Here is an 18,331-nt window from a genome sequence, read left to right as displayed (position 1 = left end):
TTAGAAATTAATATTAAAAATAGTAAGTTAGATATTAGCTTTAGAAAAAGTTTATTAAATCTAATATAGTTAAGATATAACGCGTTGTAGTATAAACGTTAACGCGCTAGTGGGGAGGTGTCCGCTCGCTTGGGGTGTCCGCTTGCTTATGAACCACGTTATACTATATCTTAATACTATACTAAAAGTATTTTTTAGTATTAATAAGGTTTTTTATATATTACACTATATAGGATACTATTTCTTAACTTATACTAGCGCCCTACTAAAAGAAGCATATAGTCTAACTAGAGCCGCGGAAAGAAACTTTACCCCCTATGCGCCAATTATGCGCAGGCTGGAAGGGGAAGCGGCGTTCCGGAATCTCGCGTTAGGCCCATCGGGTCAGAACGCTTAGTTAGCACCCGCCCGACGGATCTCCAACCAGCTGGCCCCAGCACTAAACTTTTCTGTTGAGCCAACTGCAACCCATCCAGCGTCTATCTATCCTGCATCTCCTGTCCGCTCTCGCTCTCGCTCTCGCTCTCGCCTGCTCCCCCCCTCCCAGCCTCACCTCCCCAGCGCCCGAGCGGTCTCTGCCTCTCGCTGCCCGCCACCCCAAGAGCTCGCCCACCCGCCGTCGCTTAGAGCAAAATCTCAGCGCAGCCCCGGCATCCCGACACAATGCCCGCTTCCACGACGCTGCTGTCCCGGGCGGGAGCCCAATTGAGCCTGCGCGGGTCAATTGCCCTGCGCGGCGCCCTGCCCGCGGCCACATGTTCTGCGTAGGTTGCTGCCACGCCCGCCACACAGGCCCATCGCCGACGACGCTGGCTGACCCGCACCCGTACAGACGCACACCGGCCCTCGCCGCCCTCGCCCGCTACTATGCCTCCAAATGTGAGCATCCTGCTGCGCCTGCCACGGCCGCGAGCCCCCCCGCTAACCCTCTGCTGCTGCAGCCTACCCGCCCCACAGCGTCATCAGCATGCCCGCCCTCTCGCCCACCATGACCTCCGGAAACATTGGCGCATGGCAGAAGAAGGTCGGCGACTCGATAGCGCCCGGAGACGTGCTCGTCGAGATCGAGACGGACAAGGCACAGATGGACTTTGAGTTCCAGGAGGAGGGCACAATTGCCAAGATCCTCCGCGACGCGGGCGAGAAGGACGTCGCGGTGGGAAGCGTAAGTCCGGGCTGCCTGCCTGCTGTAGCATGCCCGTGCTGACCGCTCACAGCCCATTGCCGTCATGGTCGAGGAGGGCGAGGACGTCTCGGCCTTTGAGAGCTTCTCCGTCGACGATGCCGGCGGGGATAAGAAGCCCGCATCCTCGCCCAAGCAGGGCGAGGCTTCGGAAGCCAGCGAGCCCCCCAGCACCGGCTCCAAGACCGCTCCCCCCGCCAAGGAGGCGCCCGCCCCCGCCGCCATCGAATCCGACTCGACCGGTGCCCGCCTCGAGACGGCCCTCCAGCGCCAGCCCGCCGTCTCCCCCGCCGTCAAGAAGCTCGCGCTCGAAAAGGGCGTCCCACTTGGTTCCATCAAGGGCACTGGCAAGGGCGGCGCCATCACCAAGCAGGACATTGAAAATTACAAGCCTGCTGCAGGCGCCGCCCCCGCCGCCGGCAGTGCCTTCACCGACGTCGAGGCTAGCAGCATGCGCAAGGTCATTGCCAGCCGTCTCACCGAGAGCATGCAGCAAAACCCCCACTACTTTGTCGCCTCCAACATCTCCGTCTCCAAGCTTCTCAAGCTGCGCGAGGCCCTCAACTCGTCAGCCAACGGCGCTTACAAGCTGTCGGTCAACGACTTGCTCGTCAAGGCCCTCGCCATTGCCGCCCGCAAGGTCCCCGCGGCCAACTCGTCATGGCGCGAGGAGGGCGGCAAGGTCATCATCCGCCAGCACAACACGGTCGATGTCTCGGTCGCCGTCTCGACTCCCGTCGGCCTCATGACGCCCATTGTCAAGAACGTCAACGGCCTTGGCCTCGAGACCATCTCATCACAGATCAAGGACCTTGGCAAGCGCGCACGCGACGGCAAGCTCAAGCCCGACGAGTACCAGGGCGGAACCATTACCATTTCCAACATGGGCATGAACCCCGCCGTGGAACGATTTACCGCCGTCATCAACCCCCCGCAGGCCTGCATTGTCGCCATTGGCGCTACAAGGAAGGTTGCCGTACCTGGCGAGGCGACCGAGGACGGCTCAGCAAGCATTGAGTGGGATGACCAGATTGTCATTACCGGCAGCTTTGACCACAAGGTTGTTGACGGTGCCGTTGGTGGCGAGTTCATGCGTGAGCTCAAAAAGGCCATTGAGAACCCTCTGGAGCTTATGCTGTAAATCTGCTCGTAATATGGTGTGCATTTGGGATGAATGTGTGTAACTTTACTATCTGGGTTAGATGAGAAATGGATCTCAACGAGGACAGGAACTTTTGATGTATAGTGGATGGCGCCTTATCTCCCCATGATTATTTTGTCCAGTTATTTGCATAGCATGCAGACATGTCTCCCCTTTTGACTTTTTGTCGATGGCTTCTTTTTCTTGTTTTCTTTTTTTTTCTTTTTTGGATATTGATTTGCTCCAGATGCAAGCGGGCCGGACGGAGCAATACCAAGTTACTAAGCGTATTTCGGACCCTGGCGTGAAAGTGCGTCACGCTATGTCTATCCCTCAGCCGCATGTGTGCCCACGGGTCCCCATGCAGCCAAATCGAGTACCGAAACCTTGTCGGCATGTGTGCATGATTGGTGTGAGACTCTGGGTGGGTAATAATCGGTTCATTCCTGGGCAAAGTGGACATTAACCATACGTCATGTTGATTGATCTATCTTGTCGAGGGAGATGAAGGCCTCCAGAACGGCGACGACACAAACAACAATGCCTACGTATTATCCACCATAAACACGGCAACCTCACCACTTCGTTCCCGCACACACGTCACATGCGCTGCAATCCCGCCGTCCCCACACATTTGCACACTGACGCTGCGGAACAATGCCTCGACAATGACACCCTCCTCATCTTGTACGCTCAAAACCGGAACCTCGAGCAGCGAAACATGTTGCTCGTCTTCCCCCTTTGAGCATACACTAGGCTCTTCAAGCTGCATAACCCTGCCCACTACATTGGCCGCAACAAACGCATCCCACATGCCCTCCTTGTGCGGCACCACTCTGAGCAATCTCTGTGCAAAGCGCCTGACGCGGCCCACGCGACACTTGATGCCCGTATAGTACAGCGGTGCAATGAAGCCCGACTCGCTGACGGAATCATCCAGATTGACGTTTCCAGGGATGCTCTGTGCGAGTCTGTATGCCGTAAAGATGGTGTGGGCGTGGGTGAGGATGGCGAGGAACAGACCTGTGTATGCTTTATATCTTGTTTGGCAAAAGTCGGGCGAGAGCGACAAGTTGAGGAGGCGTGCCATGGTGTGGTACATGAGGAGGAGGTGGTAGGAAAGGTGGGTACGGGTGTAGGTGGGGGATGCTGATTGGGGGATGTGCGTTCCGAAAGGGAGAGAGGATGCCAACGCTGATTCCGGGCATGTGGGTGCATCCTTGTTGAACTTTGGGGTCATGATTCGGAGATAGTTGTTATGCCATGACTCCAGGACGGCAGAAATGTGCTTCTGTGCCGAGCAGCGTTCGTCATATTGCTGTTTGGAGCTCGTAGCATTGTCCTTTTCGGCTCGCTGGGACAGGAGCATGATGTGCCGGAGAATTGCATCAAGCGCATCTTTTGCCTCTTCTGAACTTGAAAATGCCTCTCCAGAAGATACTCCGCTTGCTTGTAGCGGATACAGGAAAAGTTCGGTGTCGTCGAATGCAATGCCAAACAGACTCGTCTGCGTGATAAGCGCCTTGAAACTTTTCACAATGCCTTTGTCAAGGGCACTTGTTACTTTGCCACCATCGTTGCAACTCATGTCCCTCAGTAACCTAACTCCATTCCTCAAATGCGTCTCTGCACTGCGATACCTCCCTCGGATAAACTCCAGAAACGTAAATACCTGACACGTAACCAACACGACCATGACAGACGCCCGGTCACCATACCTCAAGAGAGGCTGTAACGCGCAAATCGCCTTGCTGTACTGCTTCACGGTAAACCTGTCTCTTGCATCTGATGTCTGATCAGGGTCGAAATTGCACGGATGCGCCGCGCTCAATGCGATGACGGCGTGCAGGACAGCAGGCTCAGACATGAGTGCTGGGAGGACAATGGCATGCCAGAAATCGACTGCGAACCAGCCTGATGATGTCCATAAGACACGCTGCTTATACAGCTCAAGGTACCGCAGTTCTTGGGTGTGGGAAAAAAGGTAAGTTGGTAGTGGGCGAAGCGTGTTGCTGTTGCTGTTGCTGTTGCTGTGTGATGGACATGATGCACTACGGCCATATCGTTCAAGATATGTATTGCCTCCTCCGCCCAGAATACCGTAGCCATCGCATGTGCGGCCTGTGGAGCGGCAACGCGAACAAACTGGCTTTGTCTCGTCACATTTTACTTTCCGTGCTCTGCTTGTGTGTTAGTTGGGTAATCAATGTTTGCACCACCTTGAGGAAATCCGCTTCACCATTCTATGTAGAATGCGAAACAGATCAAAAAAATACGTACTTGCAAGTTCCACACCCTGACCTGCACTTTCTCTGTAACATGACTGCATAAAACCCAGAAGCTAATCGTTGATCACTAGCTAAAAGGGAAAGGAGGAGAAGAAACGAAGAAGAAGCAATGTTTGCCAACACTAATGCTCCCTCATTGTCGTCGGCCTGTGATTGCCCGGCTTTCACGCCATGTGGAGCGTGGCGCGCCTGACCGCTGCAATGTTACGCTCTTCCGGGATAATAAAAACGACCACAACAATCATTTTCTTGAGACATCGACAAATCCCATATTCGTTCATCTATCGACTGGTCTATCATAAGCATCGCATTACCATGATCTCATCACAGAAAAAAATCGAACAAAGGCGAACCAAGACTTTCCCACTCCGAAACGTAGCCTGAGGTGTATACTACGCCGTCCAAATGCTTTTTTCCATTTGCCCATACGCCTACGCATATACCGCCGTCTAAGAAGCCTCGTCAGCGCCGTCAGCCTTTTGGCCCTCGGCATCGGCCATCTCGGTATCCTTTGTGTCTTCCGCCGGTGGTGCCTCAGCCTGCTTCTTGGCCTCGGCTTCGCGCTTTGCGCGTTCAAGCTCGGCCTGCTTGGCCGCGTGCTCCTTTTGTTGCTTCTCCATAGCGGCTTGTCGCTCGCCCTCAATCTTGTCGTTGTAGCGCTGGATAATGGGGCCAGCAATGGCGCGGATGTCCTCCTTCTTGGAGACATATTGCGCCTTGGAGGCATCGTCACCCTCGTCGTATAGCCACTCCTGTGTCTGCTGTCAGTATCATATACTCCATGTTCGTAAGATGAATTCTGGAGCTTACCTCAATCGTCTCAAGCTTGGCGTTGAGCCTGGCCTTCTCGTCGTCGCTGGCAAACTCGGCGTAGACGTCGAGAATCTTGTCCTTGAGCTCGTAGATGAAGCTCTCAAGGTTGTTCTTCTCGTTTTCCGTGTCGGCAACGAGCTTGTCCTCCATGATCATGGCGTTCTCGCGCTCGGCTTGCGTCTGCTTGGTCGTCTCGTCAAGCGAAGCAGTGCCGGCGGACAGGGGCAGGTCTCCCTTGCGCAGCTGCTTCTTGACCTTGCGCATCTTGGGCGGCTCCGGAGGTGCGTCCTTGTCAACGTCCATGGCCTGCACATGATTTGTTAGCTTATTCGGGTCAGGCGCAGAAGCAGAAGGATGCGCAAGTACAGGATCATCGCTAAGCTTGTGACGTTTCGCGGCAGGCTCTGCTGGGCTTTGCCGGCCGGTACTAAGATCATTAGGAAATTCAAAAGCACGTACATCACCCTCTTTCTTTTCGGCTGGAGATTCGGGAATTGGCTCCTCAACCTCGGTCTCCTCCACGTAGTATCCAGACTCGACGTTGAGCACGCCGTGCACGTTGAGACGTGCCTTGAGCTTGCAAATCATAAAGTCGCCCTTGGGGTCCACCTTGACACCCTTGACGGAGAAACGGCCGATCCAGGGGTTCGTCTTGCCGGGCAGCTGCTCAGGCTTGGCATACCTGGCCTCGAGGTCGAAGGGGTGTTTTCGGTAAAACGTCAAGATCTTGGTCGATGGCATGACGTTGCCCTTGTTGAAGACGGTGAGGCTCGTCTCCTCGTCGGGGATGTCCTCGGATTTCTCCCATGTGAACTCAATGGGGTAGTTGACCATGTCGTGAACGGAGAAGTCACGGACACGGAAGACTGGGGAGAGGATGGCGCAGCAGAAGGCGCATCCACGAGCGACAGCCTCGTCTTGGTTGAGAGTGAAGGACAGCGGCTTGCCGAAGTAGTCCTGGATCTTGGACTTGACGGCAGGGACACGGGTGCATCCACCGACCATCTCAATCGAGTCGATGTCGTCGATGGTGAGCTTGGCCTCGGCCAGGGCCTGCTCAATGGGCGCGGTAGCACGATCGATGAGCGGCTTGATCAGTTCCTCGAGCTCCTCGCGCTTGAGCATGCCGCGCACATCGATGTCATTCATAATGGACTCGACGTTGATGGGCGCCATGTTGTTGGCCGAGAGCACCTTCTTGAGCTTCTCGACACCGGCAGCCAGACGGAAGCGCGCCTTGCCGTTCTCCATGACGTCGATCTTGTACTTTTCCTTGAACTCCTTGGCAAAGTGCTCGACAAGGGCCTTGTCAATGTAGCGGCCACCAAAGTGACGGTCCCAGGCGCTCGACTTGACGGCCAGTTCGCCTTTTCGGAACTCGACCACAGTGGCTGTGTAGTTGCTGTGGCCAATGTTGACAAAGACGACTCTCCGCGGCTTCTCCTCTGGGCCGGGCAGGTCGAGCTTGGGGATACCCCAGCCGAGGGCGACTGCGGTGTTGTCGTTGATCAGCCTCAGGCACTTGAGGCCGGCAATCTCTGCAGCGTCGAGGATGGCGCGACGCTGGGCGTCCGTGTACCACACGGGGCAGCTGAGGACAATGTCGTTTACGGGCAGCTTGAGCTCGGCAGAGGCTGTGGCCCGCATTTTTGTGAGGTGCATGGCGGTGATTTGTGTGGCGGTGAATCGCTCCTTCTTGCCCAGGTATGTGACTTCTGCGCCGACCTGGCCGTCCATGTCGACGAGCTGGGCCGACACAAAGTCCTGCTCCACCTGGACATCTGGATCTTGGAGCGAGCGGCCGGCGAGACGCACGAACGAAGAGACGGTGTTTTTGAGGTTGGAGATTTCTTGGTTCTTGGCCATCTCGCCAATGTATCTGCTCTTGGGGCCGAAGCCCACTAGCGATCTGTATCCGTCGTCAGTCGTCTGTGTGTGTGTATTGTTGCCGGGGGCGAGGGTGCTTACGGTGTCGCGCGGTTGGAAACCTCATTTGCGATCTGGACAGTGAGTCAGCCTGTGAGCGACGAAACCATGGGCGGGAGGGGAGGCACTTACGACATCGACACCTCGATTCCGCGCAACAGCAATAACGCTGTTGAGGGTACCCAGGTCGACTCCTACGACAGACATGGCTGGTATCTGATGGCGGGGTTGTGTTGGGCGGTGATATCGCTGTGGAGGGGGAGGGGCGTGTTTGGAGGGGGGTATAAGGGTATATTTGAGGGGGGGAGTTGGTGGTTGGAGTAGCAGCGAGGGATAGGCGTGGGCGAGGGCGTGCACCTGCAGCAAAATTTCAAGAAAGCGCTGGTATGGGCGGACAGGAGTGGCCGACAGCGCAAAAGGAACCACACAGAAGTTTCTCGATGGCGCCAAACAGCGGGGCACTAACAGGAAAGTTGTTTTGGTGGGCGGGATGCACGGGCCGCCGCCATGTCCGCCGCCGCCGTCGCCGCCGTCATCATCAACACCAACACCACAGCAACAACACAAACACACGCACACATACATACATACATACATTTACACCGCAGCATCAGCAGCGACAACAATAGCAGCAACAGCAACAGCAACACGCCGCGTCATGCCCACCCGCCCGCCTGTCTCTGCCGACGCGTCTGTTGCCGCCCCCCTCCCCCCAGCGCCCAAATAGTCGCCCAAAGACTCCCCTCCCCATCCATGCCCGGCGGCTGACATCATGGCATATGTCGCCCCGTATCCACTGCTCAACAGGACATACAGCCTGTACCGCCTATCCCCGCTGCACCATGGCGACGCGCCCCTCCTCGTCGACGACGCCACGCGCACCCATGCCAAGCGCCTCAAGGACCAGCTCAAAGGCGACAACGTGCGCGGCGTCCAGGTCGACTTTGCCGCCGCCCAGGAGACGGCAACCCTGGGCCCGCTCGACGACTGCCGCTGGGAGGTGCTTGGCGACGAGGATGCCTGGATTGACCGCCGCCTGCAGTCCGAAGACCCGGGCGCACCGCGAGTCGCCCCCGACGTGACGCCAGACCGAGCTCGCGGCCTCCATGTCACCCTCGACTACGACAAGCAGCAGTACAATGCGCTCCTGCTGCGCGACCCGGATGCCACGTCCTCGCCCATCGGCTTCACCGCGCTTCCGCTGTTGCTCGTCAAGATGCCCGCGCCCATACGCGACATCTTCTTCAGCTACCTGCGAACCACCTTCGATGCCCATGTGGCCCCATTGAGGCTCCCGTCGCCTTTTCTTACATCGGCTCTCGAGACCTTTTTCACTCATCTCACCGCAAGCAGCTCTACCCTGTCGATCCAGCATGTCATAAAGCAGTTGCACATTCAGCTGGCATTCCCTACTGCCACGAGCCTTTTGAAACACATCCAAGTCTCCATCGCGGCCGAAGATGTCGCTGAATTTGTCCGTCGTGGTCGGCTGCTGAAAGATACCCACAGCAAGCCCTTCACTGCCGCCTTGACCAAATATCTGAATCAGCACCTCGCTCTCGACCTGTCGCATCCCAAAGTCCACGTATCTCGCATATCCTGCAGCAGCTTCCATCTCGGCACCGAGCGTCTTAAAATCGTCGCACCAGACACGCTCCCAGATGCATCATTCTCTGATCAAGAATCGTCACAGGATTCGAGCGCAGCCCAACTGGCTGTCCACGAACTCTACACATCTCTCGTCCGAGAAGCCACCGGCAGCGGCAAGTTTTTGCCTGAGGACTTGGCAAAGGATTCAACAGACGACTCGCCGTCTTCCACTGCAAGTGCTAGGCGAAAAAGAGCCATCAGCACCACAGCTGTTAGTAATGGAAACAGCAAGAAGACCAAGGCCAGGGGAAAAGAAAATGCTGCACGGGTCAGTGGAGACAACACAGTCATAGTCGACAGCTAACCTCAGCTGATCCCGCACCACCACGTCACTTTGTCGGCAACAAGGATTTCCACTTTTGTGGGTCCTGGGTCGTTTGCTCTTTTTAGGCTTATTCCTTTTATGATACCCAGCCTATTCGGAATCTCGATGCAACTGTCTGCCTTTGTTCCCTAGTGTACTATAACTCACCTTTGAGATCCTCGCATTCGTATACATGTTGATATCTTTTTTCTTGATTTTTTTGCATGAAATCTGTCAAGGTGAAACAATGACATGGACTTACTAGACATTCACAAAACGGTATAGAACAAGCATCTGGTAAAGCCATGGATCGCGGGGTGCCTGTCCAACATGATACACGATCAGTTTTGCGTCCGAGCTGGAACCCAAGTCAGGGTCATTATCCGTGCTTCAGCGTAGTCAACACCAGCGAATAGGCAACCAAGGAAGTCCGCAAACAGAGGGGCCCGTGCCGCATATGGTAGTGTCTCCTTACACAATGAGAAAGCAAGTGAACTCGGGTCACGTGCAGGGCCTGCAGATCCATAGGCATGAGAGAAAATGTCGTCAAAAGAAACATCATGCTTAAAACATGATCAAAAGCTTATAGTAGTAATCCCGCATGTTTCGAATATCAATTCTAATTTTTATTGACTCCCTTTTATGTATCTATGGGGTTCTGCCCCTCAAGTAGGTTTTTCAAGTCACGAAAGCAGCTAGCATACTTATCATAGCTAAACGCTTACAAGAACACCATTCCTGCACATCTCGCAGCCTAAGATGTCATCCCTGTCTTTCTAATGCTGGTGCGCATGTGTTGTCCAGGCACAAGTATAGCCGCAATCTTTTGTTCATTGGGTTGAGTGAGTAGTGACGTCATTCCGTCCCTAGCCCAACTCCTGCTCTACAGTACCATCTTCATCTTCCCCTCGCACTCGTGCTCTGCTAATATAATACTCGCTTGTGATATCACACACGTCATGTATCGCATGGGAATCACGGAAAAAAACAAGAAATGGCAAAAACGAAAAAAAGACGCAACGTGGGAAAACGACCATGTGCCCCTTGACGTGAACAGGGGTTTCCTGACTGGGTCCGGCGTATTGGTATATCATGCTAAGCATATGGCCAGCCTCAATTAGGCGAGAAGCTTGATTTGCTGTCTGCGGATGCTATGTATGGAGTAGCTATGTATAGCACCGCGAGGCAGAGGAGAGGTATAGGTAAAGAAGAGAAAAATCTCGTTCACGTGAGACTCAAACTTAACAATCGTAATCATATATTCTCATTGCTCCGCAACAAATTCACGCCATTTCCAATTCATATTATCCATCAGGCGTTCGAAATTACTGGAATAAATAACGTAACGTCGTGCATTCGCTGCATTGTAATAATAAAAATACGCCGTAAAGACCAAGGGAATCATACAAGAACCATTAACCATCAATCATGCAGAACATTAACTTCGCAACAAGACCACTCCCATCGCAAACCCTCACTTACCATACCAACGCCAGCCCCTCATGTATACACACTCTCTGTAAAAGAGTTGACTTGTAGTCCCCGCTCAGCCATATCCGCATTCTCCAAGAACTTCAACTGCATCCACACCAGATGCCCTCTAATGCGATCCAGCTCCTTCCTGACCTCTGCCACGGGCCGGTCCATGTCGTACAAGTGGCCCTGCTTGTGCTCTTTATCCGAGTTGGGGTTTGGTGTAAAAGAGTCATAGTCATCAAAGGTGAGGATATTGTCGTCTGGATCGGCGTGGAAAAGATCTCTGAAGACCTCTGTATTCGTTGTGGCACGCTTGCACCATTCGTCCCAGAGCTTGGGACACATTGGGTCAGAGACAAATTCGGCTTCAGGACCCGGCATTGTGTCGTTTCTCGAGTTTTCGCCTGGTGGCTGCGCGTTGGGGTCGTCGGAAGCGTTGAGGCTCTGGGGTGGGAGAAGACCCAGATGCTCACGCCACAAGCTACTACGGAGCTCGTGCGCGAGACGAGCCGCCTTGTATGGCTTGCCGTCCATTTGGGTATCAATCTCATCAGTGTCTTGTAGGACAACAGAAAGTTCTGAATCGTGGAAACCCAACTGCGAGCGGTCGTTGATGTTGGAGGAGCCGCAGATTACAATTTTGTCATCGACAATGCAGAGCTTGGCATGGATATAGAGCTCTTCCTGGAAGTAGCATTCCTTTTCGCTCTCGGGCTCACCCGCCCATTCTTCATCACTGGGCTTCTTCTCTGTGAGCATTGCATCGTCGGCGATGGAGTCCGGATCGATGATACCACCCTGGTCACCTTTTCCGATGTCCTCAGCGTCGTCCATATACTTCTTTCTCATTTCAGCTGCTGCTCGTCGTTTCTCTTCACCGCCCTCCTCTGCCGGCGCTTCAAGCTCATCGATTTCGGCAGTCTCCATCTCCATGTAGGTCATGCCGGACTTCTTCTCGAGCTCCTTGATCTTCGGGGTTACGTTGATGCGATCATACGAGCGGAGGTTGAAGAAGAAAATGTACTTTTCAGGGTCAACACCGGCAGCTTTGACCTTGCCGAAAATGCTTTCGTCGCCTCTACAGATGCTCTTGAATTGGTAGTCCATAATCGCTCGTGTTCCGGCCGCCGCCTGATCTCGCAAGTCACCCGCAAAACCAGGGATGGCCGGGATGAGAATTATGATCCGGAAGTGACGCTCTTCCTTGGCAGCCTTTACAATGGCGTCAACTATCGCAGCTCCAATCTGGTTGTGAACTGGGCTCTCATCATGCCTGCCAGTAGCTGTGATGAAGAACTGGTTCTCAATGTATACAAAGTGCTGGGCGTTTCGGATAATCTCACAGTAGGCATTTTGAATGCTCTGCTCATGGGGCTCAATGCCCATGCTCCAGTCTGCACTGCTTCTCACCAGTTGCGCATGGACGGTTCCACGGTTTTCGAGGTTCTTGCTGCTCAGTTGCGTTATGGGATGATGTATATAATCACCGACAGGGAACTTGGGCCGTTGGACTCCAATCAGGTCTTCGTCGGCGCCTTCACGTCCTTCCATGGTAAGCCAGTCATATCGTTCATCACGCTTGTACTTTTCACGCTTGACAAAGTTCCATCGCAGGACAAAGTGCTCGGCAATGTCGTAGATTGCCGGTCCTATGATTCCCATGGCAACGTCGTGCCATGGCATGCGGCCATACTCGAGCTTGTTCAGCTTGTTCGACTTCCAGTCGTCGACGCTTTGGAAATCCATTATGCGGTTGTTATTGTAGTCTTGACCGGGAAAGATTTGGTTCTGTACACCCGAAGGATGGGCGTCGGACAGCGGGTGCTGTTTCTCGTCCCAGCGACCGTAGCACAGATCCAGGCCGCCAATAAAGGCCATGGCGTAATCAATGACGATGAACTTCTCGTGGTGCGCCCAGTAGAATGTCATGTCTGCAGCATTCTCAAAGACATTGTGGTCGGGGTGTCGCATTACCTTGATATTTCCATAGCCGGGTTCGCCCTCTTTGATGAGGCCCATGAGGGCCTTCTTGGTATGCTGGCTGTTGCAGGTGAGGGCAGCCGAAACCTGGCAAAACGTCAGCAGCCACACGCACAGCGGTGGTGGTTTTGCCTACCTCCTTGTATACGGAAATGTAAATCTTGACGCCTGCCTGGGCGCGTCGCTTGAGCACCTGATCCAGCCTGTATTGCTGGTTGTAGAAAGGTGGGCGCTTCAAGAACAGCTCTGGGCTAAGCCACCAATCCGCGATGTAGATGGTCTCCTGGGCCTTCTCCAGGGCCTCGGCAACAGCCCAGAAGTAATCTCGACCATCGACATACCATTTGACCAGGTTGCCGTCTCTCTCGGGCGCAAAGCTTTGGAAGCGGTGGCTTTCGGCAATCTTGCTCCGCTTGGCATCTGTCTCCTTCTCGTGCTCCTCGTCATGGCGATGGTTGGCATTGAAGAGGTTGGTGAACTTGCCCAGCTTGTGCTTGATGTGGACAGCTTTGATGTGGACGCCTCTCAGCTTGGTGTGCTCGAGCTTCTCCTCGATCTCCTCGACCTTTTCCGAGAGGCGGTGGTCAAAAGGATGAAAAATCTTCTTAAGGCCCTTTTCTTTGGACATGGTGCCGGCCGTGCGCAGCGATCAGCGGCCAGCGGTGGCGTGAGGGAGCAACGGCAGCGGTGGCAGTGGAGGCTGGTGCTGGGGCTGGGGCGGAGGAGGGGGAGGGGAGGCTGAGGCTGAAGCTATGGAGTGAGGCGGGTGTGTATGTGTGGCAGAGCAGAGGAGGGCCGTGGAGCAGGCGGGCGTCTTGTAGTGGCGCGCATGGGTGGACGATAAACCTGAATTGAGATTGTTCTGCAGCATTTCAGGCAGGCAACTTCACCGTCGCGTCAGGTGGCAGGGATGGTGGTGGGCAGCCGCAACAGCAGCACGTACTGACGTCATTTCTCGCTAGGCCTGTTTTGGTATGCTAGTCTTGTTTTGGTGCGCTAGGCCCGTTTTGGTGCGCTAGGCCTGCGCCGCTGCGAACCATCGCCCATCCTGCCACTAAGGCTATCCGTTCCTTTCTTTCACCAGCTTGGTCCCCCCACTGCACCGCTTACGACCACAGAGTCGATACGCATGGCTCCGACAAGAAAGGGGTGAGAAAGTCGAGAATGCGTCTTGCTGGTGGCGGCCCCCTATCGTCCACAAGATCCACCCTGATGGCCTCACACTGCCGCCTCCAAGATTCTGGTCCGCCATTTCCCGGATACATGAACACCACACCCCACCTGTTCAATTTCCTCGACTGGGCTTGCAACTGTGTTGACAATCATCTGCCACCAGGCTTGAACTGGGTTGCGTGGCGTGTGTCAAAGCCTCGCCCTCATACACTACTCGTCGCAGCCCATGTCTCCGTCCTAGTATTTCTTACCTGTACTGGAATTTGCGGGACAACCACGGCGTATTGATGTTAGACGAAGAAAATAACCGCACAATTGCACTGCATTTGTAAAATAAAACTCACAGAAAATAGATTTGCCAAGGCCATTCCTGCACAATCAACCGTAGAGCCGCCGAACGCCTTCAGCACCCCCTCATCCACCCAAATCCATTCAAAATTCAAAAGCCATGAAGTCATTCGCTCAAAGCCATCAGTTTCAGGGCCGCCGCCCCTAAACCAATACAGATACCCGACGCCCCGCTCAATCCAATCACACATGCAAAGTACCAAGGAAGAGACGCGCTCATACTTTCCGCTGAGATGCATCATCAAGGCGCACAAGGTCACGCTCAGAAAGCTGGCAAAGCCACTCCTACAAAGTACCCTGTACCTAGGCTGCAACTACAACAGGCCAGCCATCCTCCCAGTCGAGGTAGTTGTACCCGAAGAAAAACTGATCAGCTTCGTAGCCGACGCTCGGGCGGACTAGAATCGTTAGCCATGGCCAAATGCATCGCCTATCATCCTTGACTTGCCATAGTGGTAATACATGACCGTCCTGCCATCCTCAGGTTGCACCATCACGCCCTGCCCACCCGGAGCATAGATATCGCCATGGCTAGCCAGAATGGTCGTACCGCCATTTTCCTCGAGACAGCTCTTGCCTTGGCGGTCGTAAAAAGGACCTTTTGGTGTGTTCGATCGGCATACAACAATATGGTAAACCTGGTCGTCGGGGACAAGGCCCGACTCGGGCGTACGGCAACAATGGCCAACGCTGTAGAACATGTAGTAAAACCCCTTCTCCTTGTGCATGACGGCGCCTTCGGCTACCAGCGCGCCCACCGTATCGTTTCGGATAATGTTGGTGATGCGGTTGTTTTGCTCAGCCCAGCCTCCAAATGCTTTCATGTCGTCGTACGGGAAGAGTTCTACCTGGAATATGTCATGCCAGAAGGACCCAAAGCTGAAGTAGATGGGGCTATCTGGTGTTTCCTGGTACACAAACGGGTCAATGAGGTTGTATCTGTCCGAGAGAGGTAAGCCGATGCTGCCATGGTCTTGCCAGCTGCCTGGTTCGAGCGAGAATGAGGTAGCCACACCAATGGATGAGTTTTGGAAACCCATTTGCGAGACCGAGTAGTGACAGTAGTATGTGTCGCCTCGCTTCGTGACTGATGGCGCCTGTCGATAACCGTGAGAAGGGTTCTTGGTGACCCAATCATAGTGGACGCAAACTTACCCAGATGTCTTGTTCGTTACTGACAAATATACTAGTTCCATGGTGTAACAAGGCACCTCGATAGCGCCATGGCCCACCAAGCGAGGGCGCCGTAGCAATGGCAATATTGCCACTAGTTGAGAAGCGCCAATAAGTCCCGTCTTCATACCATATACTGGGATCATGGATCCAGCTACAGTTTCCACGACATGGTTCCGGATCTGGATAGAGGCCATCTAGCAGTGGAGGTCCTGCTTGGGCGTTTGGTACAGGTTGTGCTTCTGGTTTTGCGTAAGCTCTTGGATCTGCAGTTGCAATCGGACTTGCAACTGTGCTCTCGATAACGAATGGTACAAAGGTAGTGCTAGTAATGACGAATGCCGTAAGAAGAGCAGTAGTCACTCTTGCAACGCTAGAGTCTCGAACCCTACTTTGGAAGCCGGCCATGATTTTGCGTTGCCCGGATTATCGACTTGGTGAATAGCAGTTAAAGTACAAAAAAAGTCCAAAAGTCAACCTCAGTTTATATGCAAGCAGAAAGAGGCATACGTCAGGGGTCATGCGTAGGTATTGGGCCTTCAGCTCTTGTTTGCGACAACACCTAGCGGCTGACGCCGAGGTTGCCGGTAGGCCCTCTCCATGTAAACGGCAGTGGATGCTGTTGTAGCAACTTTGGTTCTCGTGACCAGGGTTAGCTGCAAGGCCTGTGCAATGAGCATGCGAGTCGGTTGGGCGTAGCCTTGTGCGAACCTCTGGACCAGTCCGCTCATGTTTGATGACGCTCATGCCCATTATGCAGCGTATACACTTGGATCAAAGAAAGTCAGGAGGCCTTCTATAGCCTCTTAAAAAATTGCATCCAGTGATAAATGGCAAGGCGAAGCTAGAACTTCCGTGGCAATCCATCCGGGGCTGCTGTCTCTACAAGGGGGGGTCTGACGTGGTCGAAGACCTGTTCATATTCAATACCAAGAATTGATTTCTGGGCCAATTCATAAATAACAAGTGTCATGTGCTCGCTGTGGACGCGTGAAGTGCTGCTACTTCAAGGACTGCGCCATATCATCGGCACCTTCACCGCTCCCTCTGTACCGGTGATGTCAGTGACCGTGTTCATTCTTATTCCTGTACTGCTGCGTGATGTTTGCCACGTGCCTCATATTTGCTGGACTGAAATCGTACCGAAGCTTTCGGTGAGACGTCGCACAACTCGTCGCGGTTAGTCATTACCACATTTGGTTGACTACAGAGCGAGGTGACGTACTGCGCTGGTTCCGATATGCTGTTATGACAGATTCTGTCATTACAAATTCTTGGCAACGGCACTGCTTTTCGTGAAGCTATGCTGTATTCGCACATTGATACGAACCATGGACTTAAGCTGATCCTGTCGATCGGGCGCAACGTGGCGACGGCCACAAGAGCGTACATGTGCGACCATAAGCTGCCTTGCAGCCAAAGGTCCATTTTCGGACTGGCTAGCACCAAACCATAAATCTGTAGCTCTAAAGGCGTATTCTGGTCCCCTGATGCTTCTCAATGGCGCGCAATTGGCTGTTGCTGTTGCAATATCAGTGTGATAGGCGGAATTTGAAACAAGCACGAGGGCGCAGTGAAGGTGTTTGGACAGATTTCAACATTCGACGAGAGCCGTGTTCAAGCATAATGTCGACGTGATTTGTTGGTCTAACCCGGATTTTGTGATTGGTTTGTGATCCTCTGCTTCGTTACTCTACCAATGTTCAGCTTGGCGCTTTGTAGCCATCGACATCTGTGCTGTTGCTCCACTTCTCGAACCTATTAACGCTCTCACGATACGTCTCTAACTTGTTTGTCATTCGACTGTAGGCATCAGTACCGACAATGCATCGGAGGGGTGGGTCGTCCATGACTGCTAGGTCGTAGAAGACCTTGGCAGCCTTTGCCGGATCTACAGATTTGTGAGCAATCGAACAAGCATGATTCTACCTGACGACTTGCCTCCTGGTTGGTTGCCGTCTCGCGCTTGGGCTAGCTTCCTCGGGTCAACGTGTGCGTATGCTGGGTGTGATATATGGCCAAAGTCCATGCTGCGACCAGACCAATCGGTTCGGAAGCCGCTGAAGAGGCGAAGACGCAAAATCAGTTCATGTCCCACTGGCATTTTGGTGTTACCAAGACTTACCCAGGCTCGATGCACGTAAACTTGATCCCCCACTCTGGTTTTACTTCTTGTGAGATGGCTTCGGTGAAGCCCTCAACGGCCCATTTGCTAGCACAGTAAATGGAGAAATTGGGAACACCTGTGCGCAATCAGGCGCAGCCCATCCGAGCAGGAGGTACTATACTGACCAATCTGACCGCCAATTGATGTGACCTGCTGAATGACGCCTCCAGTCTTCAGGTCGCGCATAGTCTCCATGGCCTTTCTCGTTACATTGATCAAGCCGAAAAAGTTGATATCCATCTGCTGCCTGATCTGGTTCTCTGAAAGCGTCTCGAATGGGCCCATCAAGCCGTATCCAGCGTTGTTGACGACTACATCAACACGGTTGAATTTTTTGACTGCTGCATCAAATGCCTTGTCGATTGAATCCTGTTTCGTCACGTCGAGATCGGCGAATAAGCTGTTGGCGTCATTGGCCCTGTCAAAAGCGAGCTTGGATGAATTCCTTGCGGTAGCGACGACGTAATCACCCTTTTCAAGGACGACCTTGACGAGCTCTTCACCGAAGCCAGTTGAACAGCCAGTGATGAGGAATACGCGGGGTGCCATGACATGGACAGCAGAGCAATGCGTCGGGGGATGTACGAGAGAGATTTAATTTTATACGAGGATGTCCACAGGCATGCTGGGCGACTTAAGTAGCCTGTCAACTGTATACGTCAGGATGCAGCAAAGGGAACAGACGGTCATAGCGGGGTTAGCAGGTCGG

General features: G+C 53.7%; 7 protein-coding genes across 7 annotated transcripts; 2 read left to right on the top strand and 5 right to left on the bottom strand.

Annotated features, from left to right (window-relative positions):
• Nucleotides 1–547: 547 nt before the first annotated feature.
• On the top strand, nt 548–2,324 carry SETTUDRAFT_47173 (uncharacterized protein; the record flags this gene model as incomplete). Its single annotated transcript, XM_008026370.1, has 4 exons — nt 548–764; nt 833–879; nt 942–1,165; nt 1,218–2,324. The coding sequence occupies exons 1-4, from the start codon at nt 664–666 to the stop codon at nt 2,322–2,324; spliced, it is 1,479 nt and encodes a 492-aa protein (XP_008024561.1). The 5' UTR covers nt 548–663.
• A 544-nt stretch (nt 2,325–2,868) lies between these two features.
• Nucleotides 2,869–4,191, bottom strand: SETTUDRAFT_28003 (uncharacterized protein; the record flags this gene model as incomplete). Its single annotated transcript, XM_008026332.1, has 1 exon — nt 2,869–4,191. One exon carries the CDS (start codon nt 4,189–4,191, stop codon nt 2,869–2,871), a length of 1,323 nt encoding a protein of 440 aa, XP_008024523.1.
• A 685-nt stretch (nt 4,192–4,876) lies between these two features.
• SETTUDRAFT_168841 (uncharacterized protein) lies at nt 4,877–7,641 on the bottom strand. The gene is made up of 5 exons (XM_008026406.1): nt 7,484–7,641; nt 7,394–7,425; nt 5,885–7,334; nt 5,423–5,731; nt 4,877–5,364 (listed from the first exon to the last, which is right to left on the bottom strand). Exons 1-5 carry the CDS (start codon nt 7,556–7,558, stop codon nt 5,062–5,064), a joined length of 2,169 nt encoding a protein of 722 aa, XP_008024597.1. The 5' UTR covers nt 7,559–7,641; the 3' UTR covers nt 4,877–5,061.
• A 431-nt stretch (nt 7,642–8,072) lies between these two features.
• On the top strand, nt 8,073–9,745 carry SETTUDRAFT_168840 (uncharacterized protein). The gene has a single exon (XM_008026405.1). It carries the CDS (start codon nt 8,124–8,126, stop codon nt 9,303–9,305), a length of 1,182 nt encoding a protein of 393 aa, XP_008024596.1. The 5' UTR covers nt 8,073–8,123; the 3' UTR covers nt 9,306–9,745.
• Nucleotides 9,746–10,623: 878 nt separating this feature from the next.
• Nucleotides 10,624–13,505, bottom strand: SETTUDRAFT_168839 (uncharacterized protein). Its single transcript, XM_008026404.1, has 2 exons — nt 12,898–13,505; nt 10,624–12,848 (listed from the first exon to the last, which is right to left on the bottom strand). Exons 1-2 carry the CDS (start codon nt 13,387–13,389, stop codon nt 10,806–10,808), a joined length of 2,535 nt encoding a protein of 844 aa, XP_008024595.1. The 5' UTR covers nt 13,390–13,505; the 3' UTR covers nt 10,624–10,805.
• Nucleotides 13,506–14,585: 1,080 nt separating this feature from the next.
• On the bottom strand, nt 14,586–15,863 carry SETTUDRAFT_160938 (glycoside hydrolase family 43 protein; the record flags this gene model as incomplete). The annotated part of the gene is made up of 3 exons (XM_008026403.1): nt 14,586–14,680; nt 14,731–15,379; nt 15,438–15,863. The coding sequence occupies 3 exons, from the start codon at nt 15,861–15,863 to the stop codon at nt 14,586–14,588; spliced, it is 1,170 nt and encodes a 389-aa protein (XP_008024594.1).
• A 1,214-nt stretch (nt 15,864–17,077) lies between these two features.
• SETTUDRAFT_168838 (uncharacterized protein) lies at nt 17,078–18,171 on the bottom strand (the record flags this gene model as incomplete). The annotated part of the gene is made up of 4 exons (XM_008026402.1): nt 17,078–17,346; nt 17,397–17,515; nt 17,581–17,698; nt 17,748–18,171. The coding sequence occupies 4 exons, from the start codon at nt 18,169–18,171 to the stop codon at nt 17,159–17,161; spliced, it is 849 nt and encodes a 282-aa protein (XP_008024593.1). The 3' UTR covers nt 17,078–17,158.
• Nucleotides 18,172–18,331: the final 160 nt, after the last annotated feature.

The sequence above is a fragment of the Exserohilum turcica genome (genome assembly GCF_000359705.1).
Source record: "Exserohilum turcica Et28A unplaced genomic scaffold SETTUscaffold_18, whole genome shotgun sequence".
Taxonomy (NCBI): Eukaryota; Fungi; Ascomycota; class Dothideomycetes; order Pleosporales; family Pleosporaceae; genus Exserohilum; species Exserohilum turcicum.
The sequence above is the reverse complement of the archived record's forward strand: the minus strand, read 5'-3'. Positions and strand labels throughout refer to the sequence as shown.